The sequence below is a fragment of the Sander vitreus genome, chromosome 13, assembly GCF_031162955.1.
Source record: "Sander vitreus isolate 19-12246 chromosome 13, sanVit1, whole genome shotgun sequence".
NCBI classification, from domain to species: Eukaryota; Metazoa; Chordata; class Actinopteri; order Perciformes; family Percidae; genus Sander; species Sander vitreus.
The window spans coordinates 2985526-3005082 of record NC_135867.1 but is presented as its reverse complement, the minus strand read 5'-3'; the positions used below and the strand labels follow the sequence as shown (position 1 = coordinate 3005082).

The 19557-nt window shown below is 42.9% G+C and overlaps 1 protein-coding gene across 1 annotated transcript in view; it reads left to right on the top strand.

Annotated features, from left to right (window-relative positions):
• Positions 1 to 19557, top strand: part of rars1 (arginyl-tRNA synthetase 1) — a 30221-nt gene that overhangs the window by 9571 nt on the left and 1093 nt on the right. Inside the window, exons 8-14 of the mRNA XM_078265589.1 lie at positions 336 to 465; positions 2470 to 2574; positions 3850 to 4028; positions 4237 to 4346; positions 10299 to 10404; positions 13510 to 13682; positions 16444 to 16691. Of these exons, the coding sequence (XP_078121715.1) occupies positions 336 to 465; positions 2470 to 2574; positions 3850 to 4028; positions 4237 to 4346; positions 10299 to 10404; positions 13510 to 13682; positions 16444 to 16691 (1051 nt within the window). The remainder of the gene's footprint in view (positions 1 to 335; positions 466 to 2469; positions 2575 to 3849; positions 4029 to 4236; positions 4347 to 10298; positions 10405 to 13509; positions 13683 to 16443; positions 16692 to 19557) is intronic.

Below are 19557 nucleotides of genomic sequence, written 5' to 3'. Positions count from 1 at the left end.
GGGAAAGTAGAGAGAAATAAATAAAGTAACTGAACAAAGAAAGAAACTAAGTTTTGACAGTTAATGTCACTTATATATATATATAAAAAAAAAAAAAAAAAGAATTTCAATGTCAGTGGATGCCAGGATATGGAGGAGCATTATGTGCCTGCAGTGTAGCACTTTGATGGCACACTTTGCGTGTGCATGTTGCGTGAATACTGCATGTATCAACACCGAACATTACCTGTTTTTTCTGCTGTTGTCTTTACACCTCATTTACTTCCTACATCCATGCATCCATTTCCTTCTTTTCTCTGTGCCACTCTTATTTCTCCTTCTCTTCCCTCAATCAGGAGTCGAAGAAGCGCTTTGACGAGGAGGAGGACTTTAAGAAGCGAGCGTATCAGTGTGTCGTCAGACTACAGAGCAAAGAGCCCGACTTCATTAAAGGCTGGAGCCTCATCTGTGATGTTTCCAGGAGAGGTAGCCTGCACATCACTGTATCTGTTCATGAGACTATAGCTGTGTTCAAAACCGTTCCCTCATTCACTACTCCCTATATAGTGTTTTAATTAAATAGTGAACTACTGTATATAGGGAATGACCAAATGAGATTTCGGACTCATTGCGTCAGTAGATGCGCCGCTTATTTGTGTGACGGAGGCGGGCGCGCCCCGCATCATGTAAACAAACCGAAACAAAAAAATACTTCCGTTACGTCCCTGAAACAAACCGAGCACTCAGGAGGAGAGTAAAAGGTTGTATACTATATATGTTGCATGTTACATCTCCACTGTTGAGAAACGAAAGCCCGCTCCATTTTTGCTTTTCAGTTTCCGTCGGGTCCTTCTGCTGCTTCTTCTCCTTCGGGAAAACACGTCCGCGTTGCATTGTGGGTATACGGGAGTAAAATGTAGGGTACATCGTCTGTACGCTCAAATTAGCGGTGCGTTGTGGGAATTTTATTCTGGACCTATATAGTGAATGAAATTAACCGCGGAGAATTCCATCACCGCAACAAAATGGCGAACACACTATATAGTGCACTATTTCCGCTTATGCTATTAAAAAATAAGCCATGGCTAGACAGGCTGAGCTGTTTTGACTTATTTTGAGTAAGGTGGGACATTCTTACTTTCTTTACTGGGGCTTGTTAACCCAGACTGGGTCACATTTTGTTTTTGAAGGGTTGTTGAAAAGCATTCTGGGTAATGACAGCAAGGCAGGGCGAGGTTAAAAAAAAAAAAAAAAAGGCTCCATTACTAGGGCTGGTTATCGCCACTGATTTCCTGAATCGTTCCGATGCCGATTCATAAGGTCCTGCTCCGATTTCTGATTCAATGTCCATTTGGGATATTTCAGTTGCAAAACCAATCTTGCTTGGGTATAAGAATGGACCCCAAAGCAGTTACATTAATGCACGTTTTATTTAAGGCCTCCTGCACACTGCCTGCGTGGCGTGAGCATGTCATCTGCGTGGCGTGAGCGTTTTTATTTCAGCTCCCATGGTAACAGGTTAGAGCGTGCACACTGCCTGCGTGACACGCACGTCTCAAAAAAACGCCTGCATGCTAGAAATAGAACCGACGCCTATTTTTCACGCGACACGCAAGCGTGTTGGAAGCGTTTCCAGGCAACATAGAATACAAAAAGATGTTTATATGACATTTTGACACAAATACATATTAATAAATGACATGTTGATGTTTGAAAGTCTCTAATTTTTGACATAAATGCAGATATAAATGTAATTTGAAAAAAATAAGAAATAATTTGATTTTCTAATATTGCACCTGTCAAAACGGAACAAAATATTCTGTAGCCTATTTTGCCGTCAATACTGCCGACGTTGTCTTTGCTGTAATCAGATCAGTATATATTTCTGTCGCGTCAGACACGTTTCTGGTGTGCAAAGACATAGAAAACGCCACGCAGCTGACACGCAACAGAAACGCCACGCTCACGCCACGCAGCCAGTGTGCAGGAGGCCTAACGTGAACACACAATAAAGTGCAGCTCTACAGACTCTACAGTCAGTATTGAGTGACATTTCATTCACATCTTGAGGTGACAGAGGGACCCCTTTAAAAATGGCCACGCCAGTTTTTCCCCCTCGACAAAATGTAGCCAATAACTTTGGAGCGTTATTTAACCCCCTAACCGACAAGCTGGCATGGTTGATACCAATGGATTCCTTAGGTCTTTTAGTTTCTTATGATACAAACAAAGATCGATTTTATGAATCGATGTCGGACCATACAAACGAAAATCGTTTTAAATGGGAAACATCTGTTTGTTTGTTTGTTTTTATAAACCAGCCCTATTTATTACAGAGGTGAATAAAACGACTCCCCAAATAAACTTTTGTGACTTTACATTCTGTCAGCTTGTGTTCATTCAGATGTACAGTTCTATCTAGCTTTGTTTTCTTTCTTTTTACAATTGGTCTTAAAACTACTACTTAAATGGCGGTTGTGTGTGTTTCAGAGTTTCAGAAGGTTTACGACTGCCTGGACATCCAGATCGTCGAGAGAGGAGAGTCCTTCTACCAGGACATGATGACAAAGGTGGTGAAGGAGTTCGAGGAGAGAGGTCAGTGTGCAGCAGGTCAAAGGTCACAGCAGGATAGCTGGACTCTGGTGTTTTCACTCTAAAGCTGCAGACACACAGACCAGACGGCCGACCCTCGGCAGAAAAGGCAGTTGGACTGATCAGTGTCCCCGAGTTGGTCAAAAAAGTGCCTCGGAACACAGCAAAGAGACGAGATGTAATACGTCTCCATAACAGCAGACGGCTTTAATCTCTATTGTCGCCCAAAAATGAAAACCGGCAGCTGATTGGATGAACACGTCACGTGGGTCTGGTTTCTCCAGAAATTCAAAGCCAGACTGTCATGGAGGCTTGTTCAGAATACGACCTCATATTGTACTAAAATAGTTTAACAGCATAACATTTTAAGCGAGAAATAGGCCCTGCAGTCTTCATTTCAGATCGACAAAGGTCAGTTTAACAGATTTTCGTCAGATTTTGAGAGACTCTAGTCACGCTCATCCCGCTCCCCGTTTCCTGGTTAGCTCTCCACCAATCAGATGGGTCATTTGAGTCTGACTGCCGGCAGTGCCCGCCCCGCCGATTATACATGTCAAATCGGCCAAAATGAAGGCCGACGGCCCCTCGGACGGACGACGGCGCGGAGCACACCGAACAGACTCGAGTCACCGACCTCACCAGACTGTCCAACGGCCGATTATCGGCTCGGTGTGTCGGCGCCTTCAGACTTTTCTCAGGAGATTGTCAGAGAAAACGTTAATTTTTTTTCCCCTCCATTATGATTCACTTTTGATCCGCTTCGGAATAAGAATGGTCTTTTTGTGGGTCTCAGTTTGAGTCCCTGTTGTGCCTCTGTACATGTTCAAGCCGTGCCTTTTATCTGCTGGGGTTATTAAAGGCTTTGCACCAATAATACTTCATACAAAACCCTCAACATGCAATGCGTTTGAAATCTGCTGTTTCCTTTTGTGACCACCAGGGGCCAATACTGTCTCATAAATGTCTTCTTCCAAACCTTAACAGTCCCTTTCTATTTTTTTTTTGTGTTGTCTAATTTCCTCCTCTCCCCATTCTCCCCATGAGCAAAATTCCCCATTTTGCTCATTATCTCCGCTTTCTCCTCTTTTATCCCCTCCAATCATACCCATTGTTATACTATTACTCTCTTTCTCTCATAAAACCATCATCTCGGATCATTTTCCTTTCTCTCATTTCAATCCATCTCTCCGCCCCCCCTCCCCATCCCTCGTGTACCCTTCTCACCTAACCATCCATCTTTTACTTTAACTTTCATTTTCTTTCTTTCTTCTTCCTCAGGCTTGGTGGAGCTGGACGAGGGTCGTAAGATTGTCTTTGCCCCGGGCCAGTCCATCCCCCTCACCGTCGTCAAGTCGGACGGCGGGTACACCTACGACACGTCGGACCTCGCGGCCCTGCACCACCGACTCTTCACCGAGAAAGCAGACATCATCATCTACGTCACAGACAGCGGACAGGTGAGAGAGAGAGAGAGAGAGAGAGAGAGAGAGAGAGAGAAACAATGACAACTGGAAGTAAATAGGTAAACAAAGGGGCAAAAAAAAAAAAAAAATAGCAAAGGTTAGAATCTCAAATATGGAATATATAATGAGGAGCAGAGCAACCTTTTGTTTCACAGCAATTTCAGCCCTGTTGGTTTTGAACCGTGTGTGTTTTCTCCTTTAGGCCACACACTTCCAGGTGGTGTTTGCTGCTGCGCAGATGATTGGCTGGTACAACCCCCAGGTGACCCGGGTGGAGCACGCAGGCTTTGGAGTGGTGCTGGGGGAGGACAAGTGAGTTTCAAACGCATACAGAGCCGACTCTTTGTGACACTGGTTTGTGCCATGTGTCAGTCTTTATGCTAAGCTAATAGTCTCCTGGCTATATTTAAGATTTGTAATTGGGATTTTGAAAGATCTTCTTAAGATCTAACTACATACTAATTAGGGCTGCACCATTAATAGCAATATGGACTAGTGCAATATCCAAATCGCTGGGGGGGGGGGGTTGGGGGGGGGAATATTTGTTAAAGGCAAAATATGTGTCGACCCATTCTGAATGAAGTATTGTGGTGCTGCAGAGACGTCCCGGACTACAAATCCTTCCCTACAGACTAAAGAAAAAAAATTCCGAAATTCAGAATTATGATACAAAAATGATCATTCCCTCCAATGTTGTGAATCATATCGCAATTAAAAATAATAACAATTCGATATTTTCCTCATATCGTGCAGCCCTAATACTAATCAAACAAATACTAGAGTGGTAGCTGGCATTATGGAATTCAGACTAGTATTTTAGTATCAATTTTATCGATATTGCAATATGAACTAGTGCAATATCCAAATCGCAGGGGGGCGCAATATTTGTTAAAGGCAAAATATGTGTCCAACCATTCTGAATTTAGTATTGTGGTGCAGCAGAGACCTCCTGGCCTACAATTCGTATCCAACAGACTAAAGAAAAAAATCACACTATAATCATTTACGTTTTTTAAATTTTAATATTTTTCAGTGAATATGAGAATAAGGATACAATAATGATCATTCCCTCCAATATGGTGAATCATATCGCAGTACCAGTCAAAATAATCACAATTCAATATTTTCCTCACATCGTGCAGCCCTAATTCCAACGACTCATGCTTTTAAGCTGCAGACACACAGACCAGACGGCCGACTCTCGGCAGAAGAGGCAGTGTGACTGATCAGTGTCCCCGATTTGGTCAAAAAAGTGCCTCTGAACACAGCAAAGACACAAGACGTAATACGTCTCCATAACAGCAGGCGGCGCTAATCTGTATTGTCGCCCAAAAATGAAAACCAGCAGCTGATTGGATGAACACGTCACACGGGTCTGGCTTCTCCGGAAATTGAAAGCCAGACAGTCATGGCGGCTTGTTCAGAATACGATCTCATATTGTACTAAAATAGTTCACTGAAACGTGTTTCTGAAAACATTTTAAGAGAGAAATAGGCCGTGCAGTTGCTGAATCTGTCTTCATTTCAGATCGACAAAGGTCAGTTTAAAAGATTTTCGTCAGATTTTGAGAGGCTTAGTCATGCTCATTCTGCTCCCCGTTTCCTGGTTAGCTCTCCACCAATCAGATGGGTCATTTGAGTCTGACTGCCAGCAGTGCCCGCCCCGCCGATTATACATGTCAAATCGGCCAAAATGAAGGCCGACGGCCCCTCGGACGGACGACGGCACGGAATACCGAACAGACTCGAGTCACTGACCTCGCCAGACTGTCCAACGGCTGATTATCGGCTCGGTGTGTCCGGGGCCTTTACATTAATCCCCAAATCAGTCGGTTAAAACTGGTGGAAGTTGAGTGGTTAAATGTGGAGCCTCTGTGGCAGTAAAACGCCCGACTCTGACAGTGTTGACACTGGGAGCGTTTTAAAGGACTGAGTGTTGTAGCTCCATACAGACTAATAACCGCTTGACAGCGATCCAAATCCCCGTCACCCGAGCAACGACGACGAGCATCTCCTCCGAAGGCTGAGACTTCACCTCCACCACACTTCGATCATCTGGATGTCCTTCACTGCGTCTTTATCACCGCTGCTTCATGTTTTTTATTGCATTTATTGTCATACATAAAAAAAGCAGAATTTTACTACATGACTACATTGTTTACAAATAAAAAGGGGAAGTATACAGCTGCTGCTCCACAAACGGTACAGTGAGTGTTTGAGCTCGGATGCGGAGCTGTTATTACACAGTGTGGGAGGGAACTGAAAAGTTCTGCAGTAGCTGGACAACAGCAATTAAAAGTTGGACAACAACAACATGAGATCGAGTTTGAGACCTGAGGCCTGTACTACGAAGCAAGATTTGGCGTTAACGAGGTAACTTTCTGGACTGGGTTCAACCCAGGGTTTTGTGTATCACGACGGTGGATCACTTGTTACCGGGTTCAATCGACTTGGTAACTTATGCTGAACACCTAACCTGCTCGGGAGCACCGCCTACTGACCAATCAATAATCGATTGATAACGGCGTCACTGTTCTTAGAAGATCAGGTGGAGCTCGGTGCGCGGAGAGAGAGCGGTGCGCTGAGAAAAGTTAAAACATTTAGAGACCGACAACCCCGATAACATTCCCTGATGGGTATTTCTATGAAAGATATAGATTTTCAGCGGAGGGAATTACATATAGGCTATTTGTCGGCTTCTTGAGCTGTGTGTTGCCAATGCGGTTTGAATTATGTTTTTATATTTTTTATTTATATCTCATGATGGCTTCCCACTGCCAGGGTTGCAACTGAAATAATAGGCTAAACCAACAACAGTTTATGGAAAGGTCAAGTGTAATTATGGTCAGATCTTGTGCCTGACTGATGGGGAAGTGATATTAATAAGAGATTTACGCATTTACAGCGTTGGCTATTTTATTGACAGCTTTCCTTCCTCTTTTAGCAAGCAGCGACTGTATTGCGTTTTGCCTGTAAAACCGTGTCTGTGTTCTTCATATTTATGTAGAATTATAGTTTGCTCTTCTTGTGTAAAATATGTGGCTCTGGTAGATGTTTGTGATTGGTCGCGCTGTGCAAACACCGCCTCTTTTATGTGAACGCGCGGGTCGCTGGATTGGGAAACCCTGGGTTGACTGAACTATTGTTAACCACCGTCGTGACACAGCTTATGCTGGACCGCGGTTGTTAGGTTAGGTGAAGCCGGGTAACTGAAATAAAGCTATAGTGCGTAGTTTCTGCCGCCCACATGAGGAATTCTAAGTAATGACAACGCTGTCGGCGCGTCCACATGATACAAGCCTTCCGTGATTACGAATATTTTCTAGTTTCTTCTCTCCTCTGTGACAGTAAACTGAATATCTTTGAGTTGTGGACAAAACAAGACATTTGAGGACGTCATCTCGGGCTTTGGGAAACACTGATCAACATTTTATTGACCAAACAACTAATCAATTCATCGAGAAAATAATCGACAGATAATCGACAGTGAAAATAATCGTTAGTTGCAGCCCTACTTCACAATCCGGCTTTGCTGTCCCGGTTAATGCATTTGTACTTACAGTGTGTATACTGTACATCCCCCTGTGTATTATTTATTCCCTTTTATAATAAGCAGTGATTACTGGTGTGCAGGCGCTATAATTGGAACACTATTTGTCACGCTGTTGTTTTTTCCCCCAATCAATCGTCCAGAGAAGAAGAGCAAAGCCCAGGCAGGAGGTTGATGTTACGCTTCGCAGAGGCCGTAACTAAGTGCTGCTAAACGCCCCACAGTAACCTGAGTGGGCGTGAATTGGACCCACAATGGCTGCGCTACTCCAAACGCCATTACAAATTTATCATGCTGTTTTCATAATTGCTCATCCAGACAATAAGAGCAGCCACGGGGGGAGATGTTATAGCTGCAAGTAAAGAGAGGAGAAAAAAAAACAGGGGTTATTAAGTGTTTGGCTCATGTTCTGCTTGTAGATGCTCATCTGATTTAGTTGATTGTACAAAATGTATCTCCCCGAGGCGTCGGCAAGCAGAAGTCGTTTAATAGTTTGTTGTCGTGATAGTTGTTGGCGACAGAAGGTCAAACCTCCGGTACCTGAAAAGTTCAGTGTGGGGATGTTGAGACGTCACAGCACAGAAAGTCACCGCACCGTCTCGTTATCTTTTATTTTATTTCCCAGATTGTATGTTTTTGGGGGTTTCTGGACTCTTAAGAGTTTACCAGAACAGGGCTCCAGCCTCGCATTTTATTGAAATGTATTTATTGAAATTTATTGAAAAAAATTCTGGTACATGATATAAAATCCTCTATTCCAGACTCAAACACAAAACAAATATATATATCCACATTTTAACAGGTTTTCATAAAACACATTAATTTCATAATTGAAATTTTCTAAAAATTCATAAATAAGTTACATAAATTGCTGACAAGCTTTATAATTATTAATGCTGTCAAACGATTAAAATATTTAATCGCGATTAATCGCATTAATGTCATAGTTAACTCGCAATTAATCGCACATTTTGATCTATTCTAAATGTCCCTTGATTTCTTTTTGTCCCATTATTTTTTCTCATTATAATGCTCTTATCAACATGGAAAAGTGGATCGGCCTGGCTTTGACGAGGGGGCGGAGAATTGGCATCAGCCGTGTGCTTGGCCATCAGCCGTGTGCTTGGCCATCAGCTGTGTGCTTGGCCATCAAGTGGTATTTCAGACTGGACGTGCTGCGATGATAGCTCAGTTCACAACGACAAAACACACAGATCACTTCGGTCTTGTCAATGGAACCATTTGGCAACTTTTCTTTTCAGAATCTTATTGGCATCCATTTCGGCGTCTCGTTCTCGCCATCCGCTCAAACCGTAACGTTAACCTACTACTCTTTGGCCCAAACAAGTGTGTGCGGCGTGCCTGTTGTTTTGTTTCCGGTCTGGCTAGATCCGGTGTGGTGTTGTAGTTTTTCTAACGTTAGTAGTTGTTACAACAGCATGTGAAAAAAACTACAAAGTTTGCTAGGCCAAAAAGAACGTTAATCTCGCGATAAAAAAATTGATGCCGTTAAAATGGGTTTGCGTTAACGCCGTTAATAACACGTTTAACTGACAGCACTAATAATTATACATTACACCTTTTGGCAGGCAAAATGCATCCAACCTATTCTTAAAAGAATTAATTGAAGGGGAACGCACAACTTCTTCTGGAAGCTCGCTCCATGATTTTACCGCACGGAGTGTGAAAAGATTCTTTCTCTTTTCAGACAGTTATGTTCTAGGGTAACGTTTTAAAGAATTCCCTCGTGTCTCATACCTATTGCTCCAAACCTGAAAGGTAGGATCAACTGTTACATCATATATAATGGTGGCATTTTTTTTAAAGTATTTTTTGTCAACTACGGGCGTGTGTGCGACCTGCAACATTTTTTTTTTATTTCATGTTGAGAAAGGGGCGAGTCTGCCTTCCGAACTGCTTGTATAACGCCATCTACACTCGTGTGTCTCGCTTTCACCATAAAAAGTAAAAGTCAACCGTGGCGAAACACACCATCGACGCATTTTTTCCCCCCCCATCTTCGGCTGCTAACGTCGGCGAGTTAGACAGAAGATGCCGTGGCGAAAAAGGCGAGAACACACCGTTTCCGACAGAAAATGGCTGAGGGAGTTTACGTGGCTCAGATTTAGCAAAAACAACACCGCCACGAACTGTAGCTGCTGCACTAAATGAGAATGAGATGAAGTGCAGGTCGATTTAAAAGGTGTGCGCTCCCTACATTTTCTGCCTGTGCCCCAAACATTTTCAGTTAGGGGCTACAGTGCTCCTAGTAAAAAAAAATAAATAAAAAAAAAGTAAGTAAGTCTGGAGTGGGGCTGGGCCCAAATCTTCTATCCTGATAGAGGTCATTTCATATCTCGATAACTAGATAAATATCATGATATAGAATGTTTTCTTCTAATTTAACAAGTAGTCTATATGAAATAACCACACGGTAAAGCCTATTTTTGTATACTACATGACAAATGAAAAGTACTGACACTTTTCTGATTTAATTAAGACCTTTTGTGCAAAATGAAGAACAAAAAATACAAGCAAGCAGAATTCTTGGGTGTAGGCCTCACTCATTTATTTTAACCAACATTTCAGTTCCACGTGGACCTTTTTTTTTTTTTACGGATTATTCCTCGCCATTCTTATGCAGAGAGAGCCGTGGCCTGTGCTGAGCTCTGCCAGTAATCTCTCACTGAACGTTTTTGCTCTTTCTTGCTCAGGAAGAAGTTTAAGACCCGGTCTGGAGACACCGTGAGGCTGATGGACCTGCTGGAGGAGGGACTGAAGAGGTCCATGGACAAACTGAAAGAGAAGGAGAGGGACAAGGTGAGAACGCCATCCTTTCTTTAGCAACAGGGGCTGCTGATGGAGGGAATGAAGGAGGAGAGAAACCATCTCTCCCTTCTTTCGCCATCATTTTGATGCCAGAGTGTGTCTCATCTCTCACCCCTGATTTACAACGGGATGAGTGTATTTTTTTGGGCGTCATTTTGTGAGAATATGAAACCCATACCCATAGCTTTTTACTTTTGAACATCATAAAAAAAGTTGCTCCCTGCTGTCGGACACATTTACTGTCGCATAAACTGAAAGTGAAAGGTGACATTAATAAAGGGCAACGTTTCTCTTACCTCTAGTGGCGTCTAGCCACGCAGACAGCTTTGGGTTTTATTTGTCCAGGTTTTGAAGATATTAGTGTCTGACATTTCTGCCTCCGCACCAATACAATGGAGGTCAATTTCATTTGTAAGGCTCACAGACAACATTCATTCCCCAAAAAGTGTGTTCTTGTTACTCTGGATAATCCACCACTTGAACTACTTTCTAGTAACTTTCTACTAACAAGGCCCGGAAGCCATCCACCAAGCCTAAGCCTTATAATGGTACGGAAAACCCTGGACCTGGCACAGAGGATGAATCCTACTGACGTTGGTGATCCCCTGACCTTTCTCCATGCACCAACAAACAGGATAAACAAATATAAAATGAAACGTTCTTCACAGCACACAGAGTCGTGTAATGGTAGTGAATGAGTGTTTTTACCTGAGGTCCCCTGAACTGCACATTGTCACTGAAAATATTTAAATTGGGGGAAATGAACTTGTATCTTAGTTGTGTTTGTTTTGGAGAATGAGAAAATGTTGGAGGATAAGACAACAATTTAATAAAGAAGACAAACACAGCTCTGTGTGTGTGTGTGTGTGTGTGTGTGTGTGTGTGTGTGTGTGTGTGTGTGTGTGTGTAAAAAAACCAACAGGACCTGGTTAAGTATTTTCTGGAGCACTTGGTGCAGTGTAAACAGTCAGTGACTTCCAGTTGAACTGCAATGATTTTAATGCTGATAAGGTTGTGGGTACCCGTTGCCAACCCAGTTTTACTGCAGGCCTGGCGCTCTGCTGCCTGTCTGGGTCGGTGCCTACGTCTACCATCTGCTAACCCTGCCTCATTAAAACAAACCCAAACCCTAGCCTCCATTAACCTCAGCCTGCGTCGCTAACGCTGCCGCTAAGATTGGTTTCCTCCAGTTCTTCGGTATTGTATTATTTACTCCTGTCCTATTTTCTGTTGTATTCTTTTAATACTTTTGTATCCTGTTATGTTGTGTCCTTTCCTGTGTTGTCCTGGTATTTCCTGTCCTGTTGTGTCGTACTGTTCCCTGACCTCTTTTTTCCTATCCCTGTGTCTGCCCTGCCAGAGCTGCAACGATTAGTCCATTCATCTCATTAGTCAACTAGTAAACTGTCAAACAATTAATGGATTATCCAAATAGATGCAGATTATTTCTTAAGGTCGAGACACACCAACCAGACGGCCGACCCTCGGCAGAAAAGGCAGTTGGACTGATCAATCTGCTCGAGTTGGTCAAAAAAGTGCCTCTGAACACACCAAAGCGACGAGACGTAATACGTCTCCATAACAGCAGGCGGCGCTAATCTGTATTGTTGCCCAAAAATGAAAACCGGCAGCTGATTGGACGAACGCGTCACGTGGGTCTGGTTTCTCTGGAAATTCAAAGACAGACTGTCATGGCAGCTTGTTCAGAATACGACCTCATATTGTACTAAAATAGTTTACAAAAACGTGTTTCTGAAAACATTTTAAGAGAGAAATAGGCCGTGCAGTTGCTGAATCTGTCTTCATTTCAGATCGACAAAGATTTTGAGAGACTCTAGTCACGCTCGTTCTACTCCCCGTTTCCGGGTTAGCACTCTACCAATCAGATGGGTCTGACTGCCGGCAGTGCCCGCCCCGCCGATTATACATGTCAAATCAGGAAAAAAATGAAGGACGACGGCACGGAATACCGAACAGACTCGAGTCGCTGACCTCGCCAGACTGTCCAACGGCTGATTTTCGGCTCGGTGTGTCTGGACCTTTAGAGTTATTTATCAAACAAGTTGGGATCCACGTTCTTTATGTTGTGTTTGCTGCTTTATGTATGCTCCGAAATTGATAATGTTGGTTTTGGACTGTTGCTGGGACAAAATAAGTGATCTGAAGGCCTCCCCTTTGTCTCTGGGATCGATTAACTGAGAAAAGAATCGCTAGATTTATCATTAATGAAAATAATCGCTAGATTTATCGATAATGAATATACTTGTGACAATAACAATGAAATGCTGCGTTATTGACTTTAGACCAGGTTTTTGTTGGTCAATGGCGCGACCGCTTTCCGATGCCTCAAGCTCATAGCAATACGCCAAGAATGCACCTGAACACACTCCCTGTAAGACCAGCACGCCCATGGGTGCAACGATAGGCGCAGGTGCATTTTCTATTTAAACGACGTGGGCGCTGGACGGGAAATTGACAACTGCGTCGGTCTTAAACTAGCAAAGACACTTGCGTTGGGCTTTGCGCTGCACCGGGTGCAAGATAGGGCCCTAAATGTATTAAGGGGTGCCTGCTCCGTCTCTTTTTCAGCCGACGGGTCCTTGGCTTAAAACGTTGAAGCCCCTTGCTTTAATGTAATTATAATAATAATAATGCCATTCTATGACCCGTCCCTGTGTTTGTCATGTTGTGTTCTATATTGTCATTCTTTGTCCTGTCATATCATGTCACGTCCTCAGTCCGTTGTGCTCTGCTTGACAGGAAAACTTTCTGCATAACCCCGTCCTCACTCTGTTCCCTCCTTTTGGTATCAGACACGTCTCACACACACACAGATTCAAGGAAAGGCGATGACTTAATAAGTCAGTTTAAGCTTTGCCTGAGGTTACCAAATTAAATTTATCATTTGGATTAAATTCCACTGACTGGTTTTAGCGTAAGGTGATGTACTGCCTGCAGTAATTACAAGCGAATAAAGGCCACATAGTTCTCAGAATATTTAATGCTGCCTCAAGAATTATTGGTAGGATTATTGTCTTTTTCATAGGTCTGTGTCATTAAATGAAACTTGACTGTTCTGAAATTGTCTTTCTGCAGGTCCTGACCCCCGAGGAGCTGACCAAAGCCCAGAGGTCGGTCGCCTTCGGCTGCATCAAATACGCCGACCTCTCCCACAACCGCATCAACGACTACGTCTTCTCATTTGACAAGATGCTGGACGACCGGGGCAATACGGCGGCGTACCTCCTCTACGCCTTCACTCGCATCAGGTGAGGGCTCACTCTCAAGTTCACCATGTTACTGAAACGTGAACTCTGCTTCTGAGTTGATGCAAAATTAAAATACTAAACTGTTTAAACATTCAGCTTTTCCACCAATATTTTTTTTGTTGAGTAGGGCTGAATGATTTGGGGAGAAAAATCTAAATGCAAATTCACTGTGTAACAGTTAAAGGTCCTATGACATGCTGCTTTTTGGATGCTTTTATATAGGCCTTAGTGGTCCCCTAATACTGTATCTGAAGTCTCTTTTATATAGGCCTTAGTGGTCCCCTAATACTGTATCTGAAGTCTCTTTTATATAGGCCTTAGTGGTCCCCTAATACTGTATCTGAAGACTCTTTTATATAGACCTTAGTGGTCCCCTAATACTGTATCTGAAGTCTCTTTTATATAGGCCTTAGTGGTCCCCTAATACTGTATCTGAAGTCTCTTTTATATAGGCCTTAGTGGTCCCCTAATACTGTATCTGAAGTCTCTTTTATATAGACCTTAGTGGTCCCCTAATACTGTATCTGAAGTCTCTTTTATATAGGCCTCAGTGGTCCCCTAATACTGTATCTGAAGTCTCTTTTATATAGACCTTAGTGGTCCCCTAATACTGTATCTGAAGTCTCTTTTATATAGGCCTTAGTGGTCCCCTAATACTGTATCTGAAGTCTCTTTTATATAGGCCTTAGTGGTCCCCTAATACTGTATCTGAAGTCTCTTTTATATAGGCCTTAGTGGTCCCCCTAATACTGTATCTGAAGTCTCTTTTATATAGGCCTTAGTGGTCCCCCTAATACTGTATCTGAAGTCTCTTTTATATAGGCCTTAGTGGTCCCCTAATACTGTATCTGAAGTCTCTTTTATATAGGCCTTAGTGGTCCCCTAATACTGTATCTGAAGTCTCTTTTATATAGGCCTTAGTGGTCCCCTAATACTGTATCTGAAGTCTCTTTTATATAGACCTTAGTGGTCCCCTAATACTGTATCTGAAGTCTCTTTCCCAAAATTCAACCTTGGTGCAGAATTACACCCACTAGAGCCAGTCCCATATAGGGCTGAACGATTTTTTTAAAAGATTGCGATTCAATATGCGATTATTTTTTAAGCTCTTTGTCTTCTGTAATATTCAACAAAGACAAGTAATAAATCATTTCCTTAGTATGTGCCATTTCTGTGTCTGTAGCTTTAAATGCTATTGAGGAGGAGGGGGGGGGGCAAGGTGGAGGGTGGGGGTGAGGCCTTGACCAACTGCCATGCTTCGCTCGTTTGCAAGCCGTGAGGTCTCTCTCTCTCATGGGTTGGCCAAATTCTCTGGGTGGGCAAAGCAGAGAAAGGGGAGGTAACCTTCCTCCTTATGACGTCATAAGGAGAAGATTCCAGATCGGCCCATCTGAGCTTTCATTTTCTCAAAGGCAGAGCAGGATACCCAGGGCTCGGTTTACATCTATCACCATTTCTAGCCACTGGAGGACCATAGACAGACTGGGGGAACTCATATTAATGTTAAAAAACCTCATAAAGTGACATTTATATGCCATGGGACCTTTAATACATGTCATGTAGCAATTTAAATTCTTATTGTCGTATAACAGTTGATTGGTAACTTTAACCCCACTTTGATATGTGACTCTGAGATTTTGTCGGGGTACAAATAGTGCTTGATTAGTTCACATATGGCGAGGCAGAAGGAAAACATGACTATGTTCAGGCCGTCTGTCTAGTAAGCCAGCTTGACTTTACACTTTGGGGCGCAAAAAGTATCTGGAAAGTTAAATTGAGTTCCTCGGGCGCGTTTCTGCCTCTGCTGTGTCCTCCTCTCCACTCTGCCCTGTTGGAGAACCTCCAACTAGTCCCAGTACACTTTCATTACCCATATCAGATCTGCTGCTCCGGCCCTCGATGGAGCTCGTTGCCAAGGGGATTAGCCTTCGGGGTCTTTCCAGTCAGCAAGGCCCAATTTCTCCTCACCAGTTATCACCTGTATCGAGTGACCGTCTCCTGGCTGCAGAGTGCTGCGTTGATCCCCCTTCCTCTCCAGTTTCCCTGGGGGGTGTTAGACTCCGGGTGGCACAGTGCCCGGCAAAAGATTGATCTTCTCTTTTTGCAGTCTTGCCTGAGAGGATTCGATGTTCTACTCTCTGTCGATAGAGCACTCACTGTGGCAGCAGCTCACAGTCAAGTGTCCTTCTCAGTACATATCTTCAGAAAATAGCTCATATCTTTGAAAATAATAATTATAATGCATATCAAAAAGGTTTGATTTTTTTTAATTTATTTTTTTAAGATATTGGTAATAGTATTGGTTAATCTGGCCCAAAGTGACATCTACAAATTACTTTTTTTTACAGTTCAAAACTCACTTTAATTTACACTGATAATAAAGCAAATGGTCACATTTAAGAAGTGACAATTTGTATAATAGTGTAATACCTCCACACTCACAGGAAAATACCAAGGAATCACCATCGGTACTTACAGATATATATATATATAAGTACCGATGGATTTCTCCCTTATTATTTCAAACGTTCCGTCTTTTGGGTGATACATTTACTTCAAATTCTGTGGTTTCTTACCTGCAAATGCACATGATATTTTCAATGCAAATCATTACTGAAAAACAGCAAAACAACCTGTTCTACCTGAGTAAAGGATCATTCTTATTGACACATTGAACCCAACAAAACACTTTTGCCAAATTCTGATCTGAAAACATTGATTCTGTGACGCCTCCATTACCTGTGTTATTGTTTTCCTGCAGGTCCATAGCTCGCCTGGCGAACATCGACGAGGCCACGCTGAGGAAAGCGGCCGAGACCTCCGAGGTCCTCCTGGACCACGAGAAGGAGTGGAAGCTGGGCAAGTGCATCCTCCGTTTCCCGGAGATCCTGCAGAAGATCCTGGACGACCTGCTGCTGCACACGCTCTGCGACTACCTGTACGAGCTCGCCACCACCTTCACAGAGTTCTACGACAGCTGCTACTGCGTGGAGAAGGACAGGCAGACGGGTACGTCTTCCAACGACATCCAGGCGAACAGTGCAAAAGAAAACAAACAAGCAGAGGTTTTTCGGTAACATTTTACTTGAAGGTATCTACATAAGAGTGACATGACACTGTCATGAACACATGACACAGTAATGACACATGGACCCTAACCCTAACTTGTCATGACAAAAACCGAATGACACTTAATGAGAGAAGCGTTATGTCATAAACGTTTATGACTTGTTAAAATGTTTATGACACGTTCATGACAGTGTCATGTCACTCTTATGTAGATACCGTCAAGTAAAGTGTAACCAATTTTTCTTCTCCTCCCCCCCCCCCCCACTTTGTTTATTAAGTTTTGCAGGGACATACAATTGACATTTACGCCCGCCAGACGGTGCGGTGAAAACGCAGGTCTTTCCATTCATTTTGATTGGGGGTAGTGTGTAAAGTGAGCTGGGGCGGGGGGTGCCGGAATAAACAGCAGCGGGCCTGCGGCGAACTGATGAGACGCAACTGACGTCAAGCCGCGGTGGCCAATCATGTCACCTGTGATCAGACTTGGTTTTGAGGCGGTGTGAGAAGCCCGTCCAGTAAACAGGAAACATCACTGCCTCTATCTCTTGTGCTTTGTTTCCTGCAACAACAAAGCACAGAATGAACCTGAATCTGAATTCATTTTGAAAGAGCACATATGTACAATATAAGAAAGGATAATGAAAAGAGCAAGAATACAAAGAAAAAATGAAAAAAATACAAAGCACACATCCGGTCAAGTTGGAAGCGTCTGCTTTGTTTGTGAAAATTACAAACTCCTTTTGCTGTCTGTCAATGACATAAAACCAGGTCAAAGGTCAGTCTGGAATAACAGTAAAGCTTAGACTCTCGACTAAGATGGAAATGGATCTCGCTAAAAGAGTGGTAAAGGCCAGAATGTCTTTCATAGAAGAAGATCGAGAAGGCGAGAGGGAGACACAAACGGATCTTCTTCAACCCGACGCTCTCGATGGGAGTCAGCCAATTAGCGGGAGGTTTCACCCTGAGAAGGTTTTCACTGAAAGCCATCTGAACGCTGTTAGCCATCCACTTGGTTCTGTTAGCATTCCATCCCTGCGGTGCACTGAAGTGCTAGCACTTTAGGTTTAAAACCTGCTTAATTATGCTAATTCTCCCCAGCTGGAGGTTATTAATTTATAAATTGTTTCTTTGTTCGAAAGTATACTGTTCAGACTGTGTGCGTGCGTGCGTGTGTGTGGACTCAGATCATGAGCCAGATTTAAAAGTCACAGGATCCATGAAATGGGGCCTTCACTCAGTTTCAGTTGAGTTCATTGGATTGACATACAGTACATGAATTCATCTTTCAAGGGGTGTATGTTTAAAAAAAAAACAACCATCATCATCAACATGTTAATGGGTTAATGCCCGATGGGGTGTCCATTATCAGGAAATAATAGATGACTGGGAGGCCATTAGCAACCTGATAAGATTGCCCCTGAAGATTTTGCTTTTTGAAACCATTAATTTATATTGTCATGCCTGGTATAACACCTGAGGGTTTGACTAATACCTGGAACAATCATTCCCATCCCGTAAGGGTCTTATATGCAATGCAAGCGTTGTTGTGTAACACATTTCGGTTACAATTTACTTGAAGGTATCGACATAAGAGTGACATGACAAGTCATAAACGTTTTTTGTCATCATAGGTTAGGGTTCATGTGTCATGACTGTGTCATGACAGTGTCATGTCACTCTTATGTAGCTACCTTCAAGTAAAGTGTTTTAAACTTCTTTCTCATCAGCAGCACTCTGTCCCCGTCCGGTGTATAGTTGACCACATCTGCTTTGTTTGTGAAAATTACAAACTCATTTTGCTGTCTGTCGACGATCATCGACGTTCGAGCCCCTTTAACGACCTGTCTGCTTAATTCACCCTCTGCTGCTCATTACGGACTTAATTTCTATTGGATTTCTGCTCCGCGTAGCAATTTGGCCTGATGGGGTGGACGGTCATGGATGTTGCGTGTGGCTGCATGATGTACGGGTCATTGACTTGATGTCGGCTGCCGCTGTGCGATGGTAGCGCCATTAAATGCGCCCTCTGACCTTCTGTTGCTTGTTGTTCTCGCTCTGCGGTTCACCACCGACTGTTTCGCTCATCTGCGTGACTTCTCAATGTTTCTCTCTTCATCCCCTTCACCTCATCTCTTGGGTCTTCTTTTGCTCTTTTCAAATCACCCAATAATCCATTATCTATTAGATGTGTTATTTGTTATCTATTATGCTGAATTCACACTACAATATCAGCGCAGTAACTGTCCCGACAGACGTGAGGAACGTTGGTTTGACCCTCGTGTTGTGTCATAATAAGAACACCAGATAAATCCGAGGAGTTACGAGATGTTGTTGCAAATAAGAAAAAAACAAAGCGTTGCTTAACAAATAATACATTTTCAAACTTTTCTGTAATCTGAATTTATTTCATGAAATATTTGAGCCTTAAGCCGTTTATGAATACAACTCATGGAGAGAGATAACATTTCAAGAGGCCCCAACTAGAGGGTTCACCAACTAATGGGTTTTGGAAACCACTGGTTTAATCTTTAACAATGTATTTTAGAAAGTGATCAGATAGTTTTTTTTATGCTAAATCTTAAAAGTCCCATTTCATGCTCATTCTCAGGTTCATATTTGTAGTTTGGGTTTCTACTAGAACATGTTTGCATGCTTTAATGCTTTAAACGCTGCATTTGTGATAGTTGAAAGGACTAATAAAGTTTGGTCTGTGGTTCGGACAGCAGCCTCCGTGTTGTATTATGATCCCCATCAGTAAACAACACGTGATTGGTTGATGTCTTTATTCGCGTCACAAAAGTTTAGA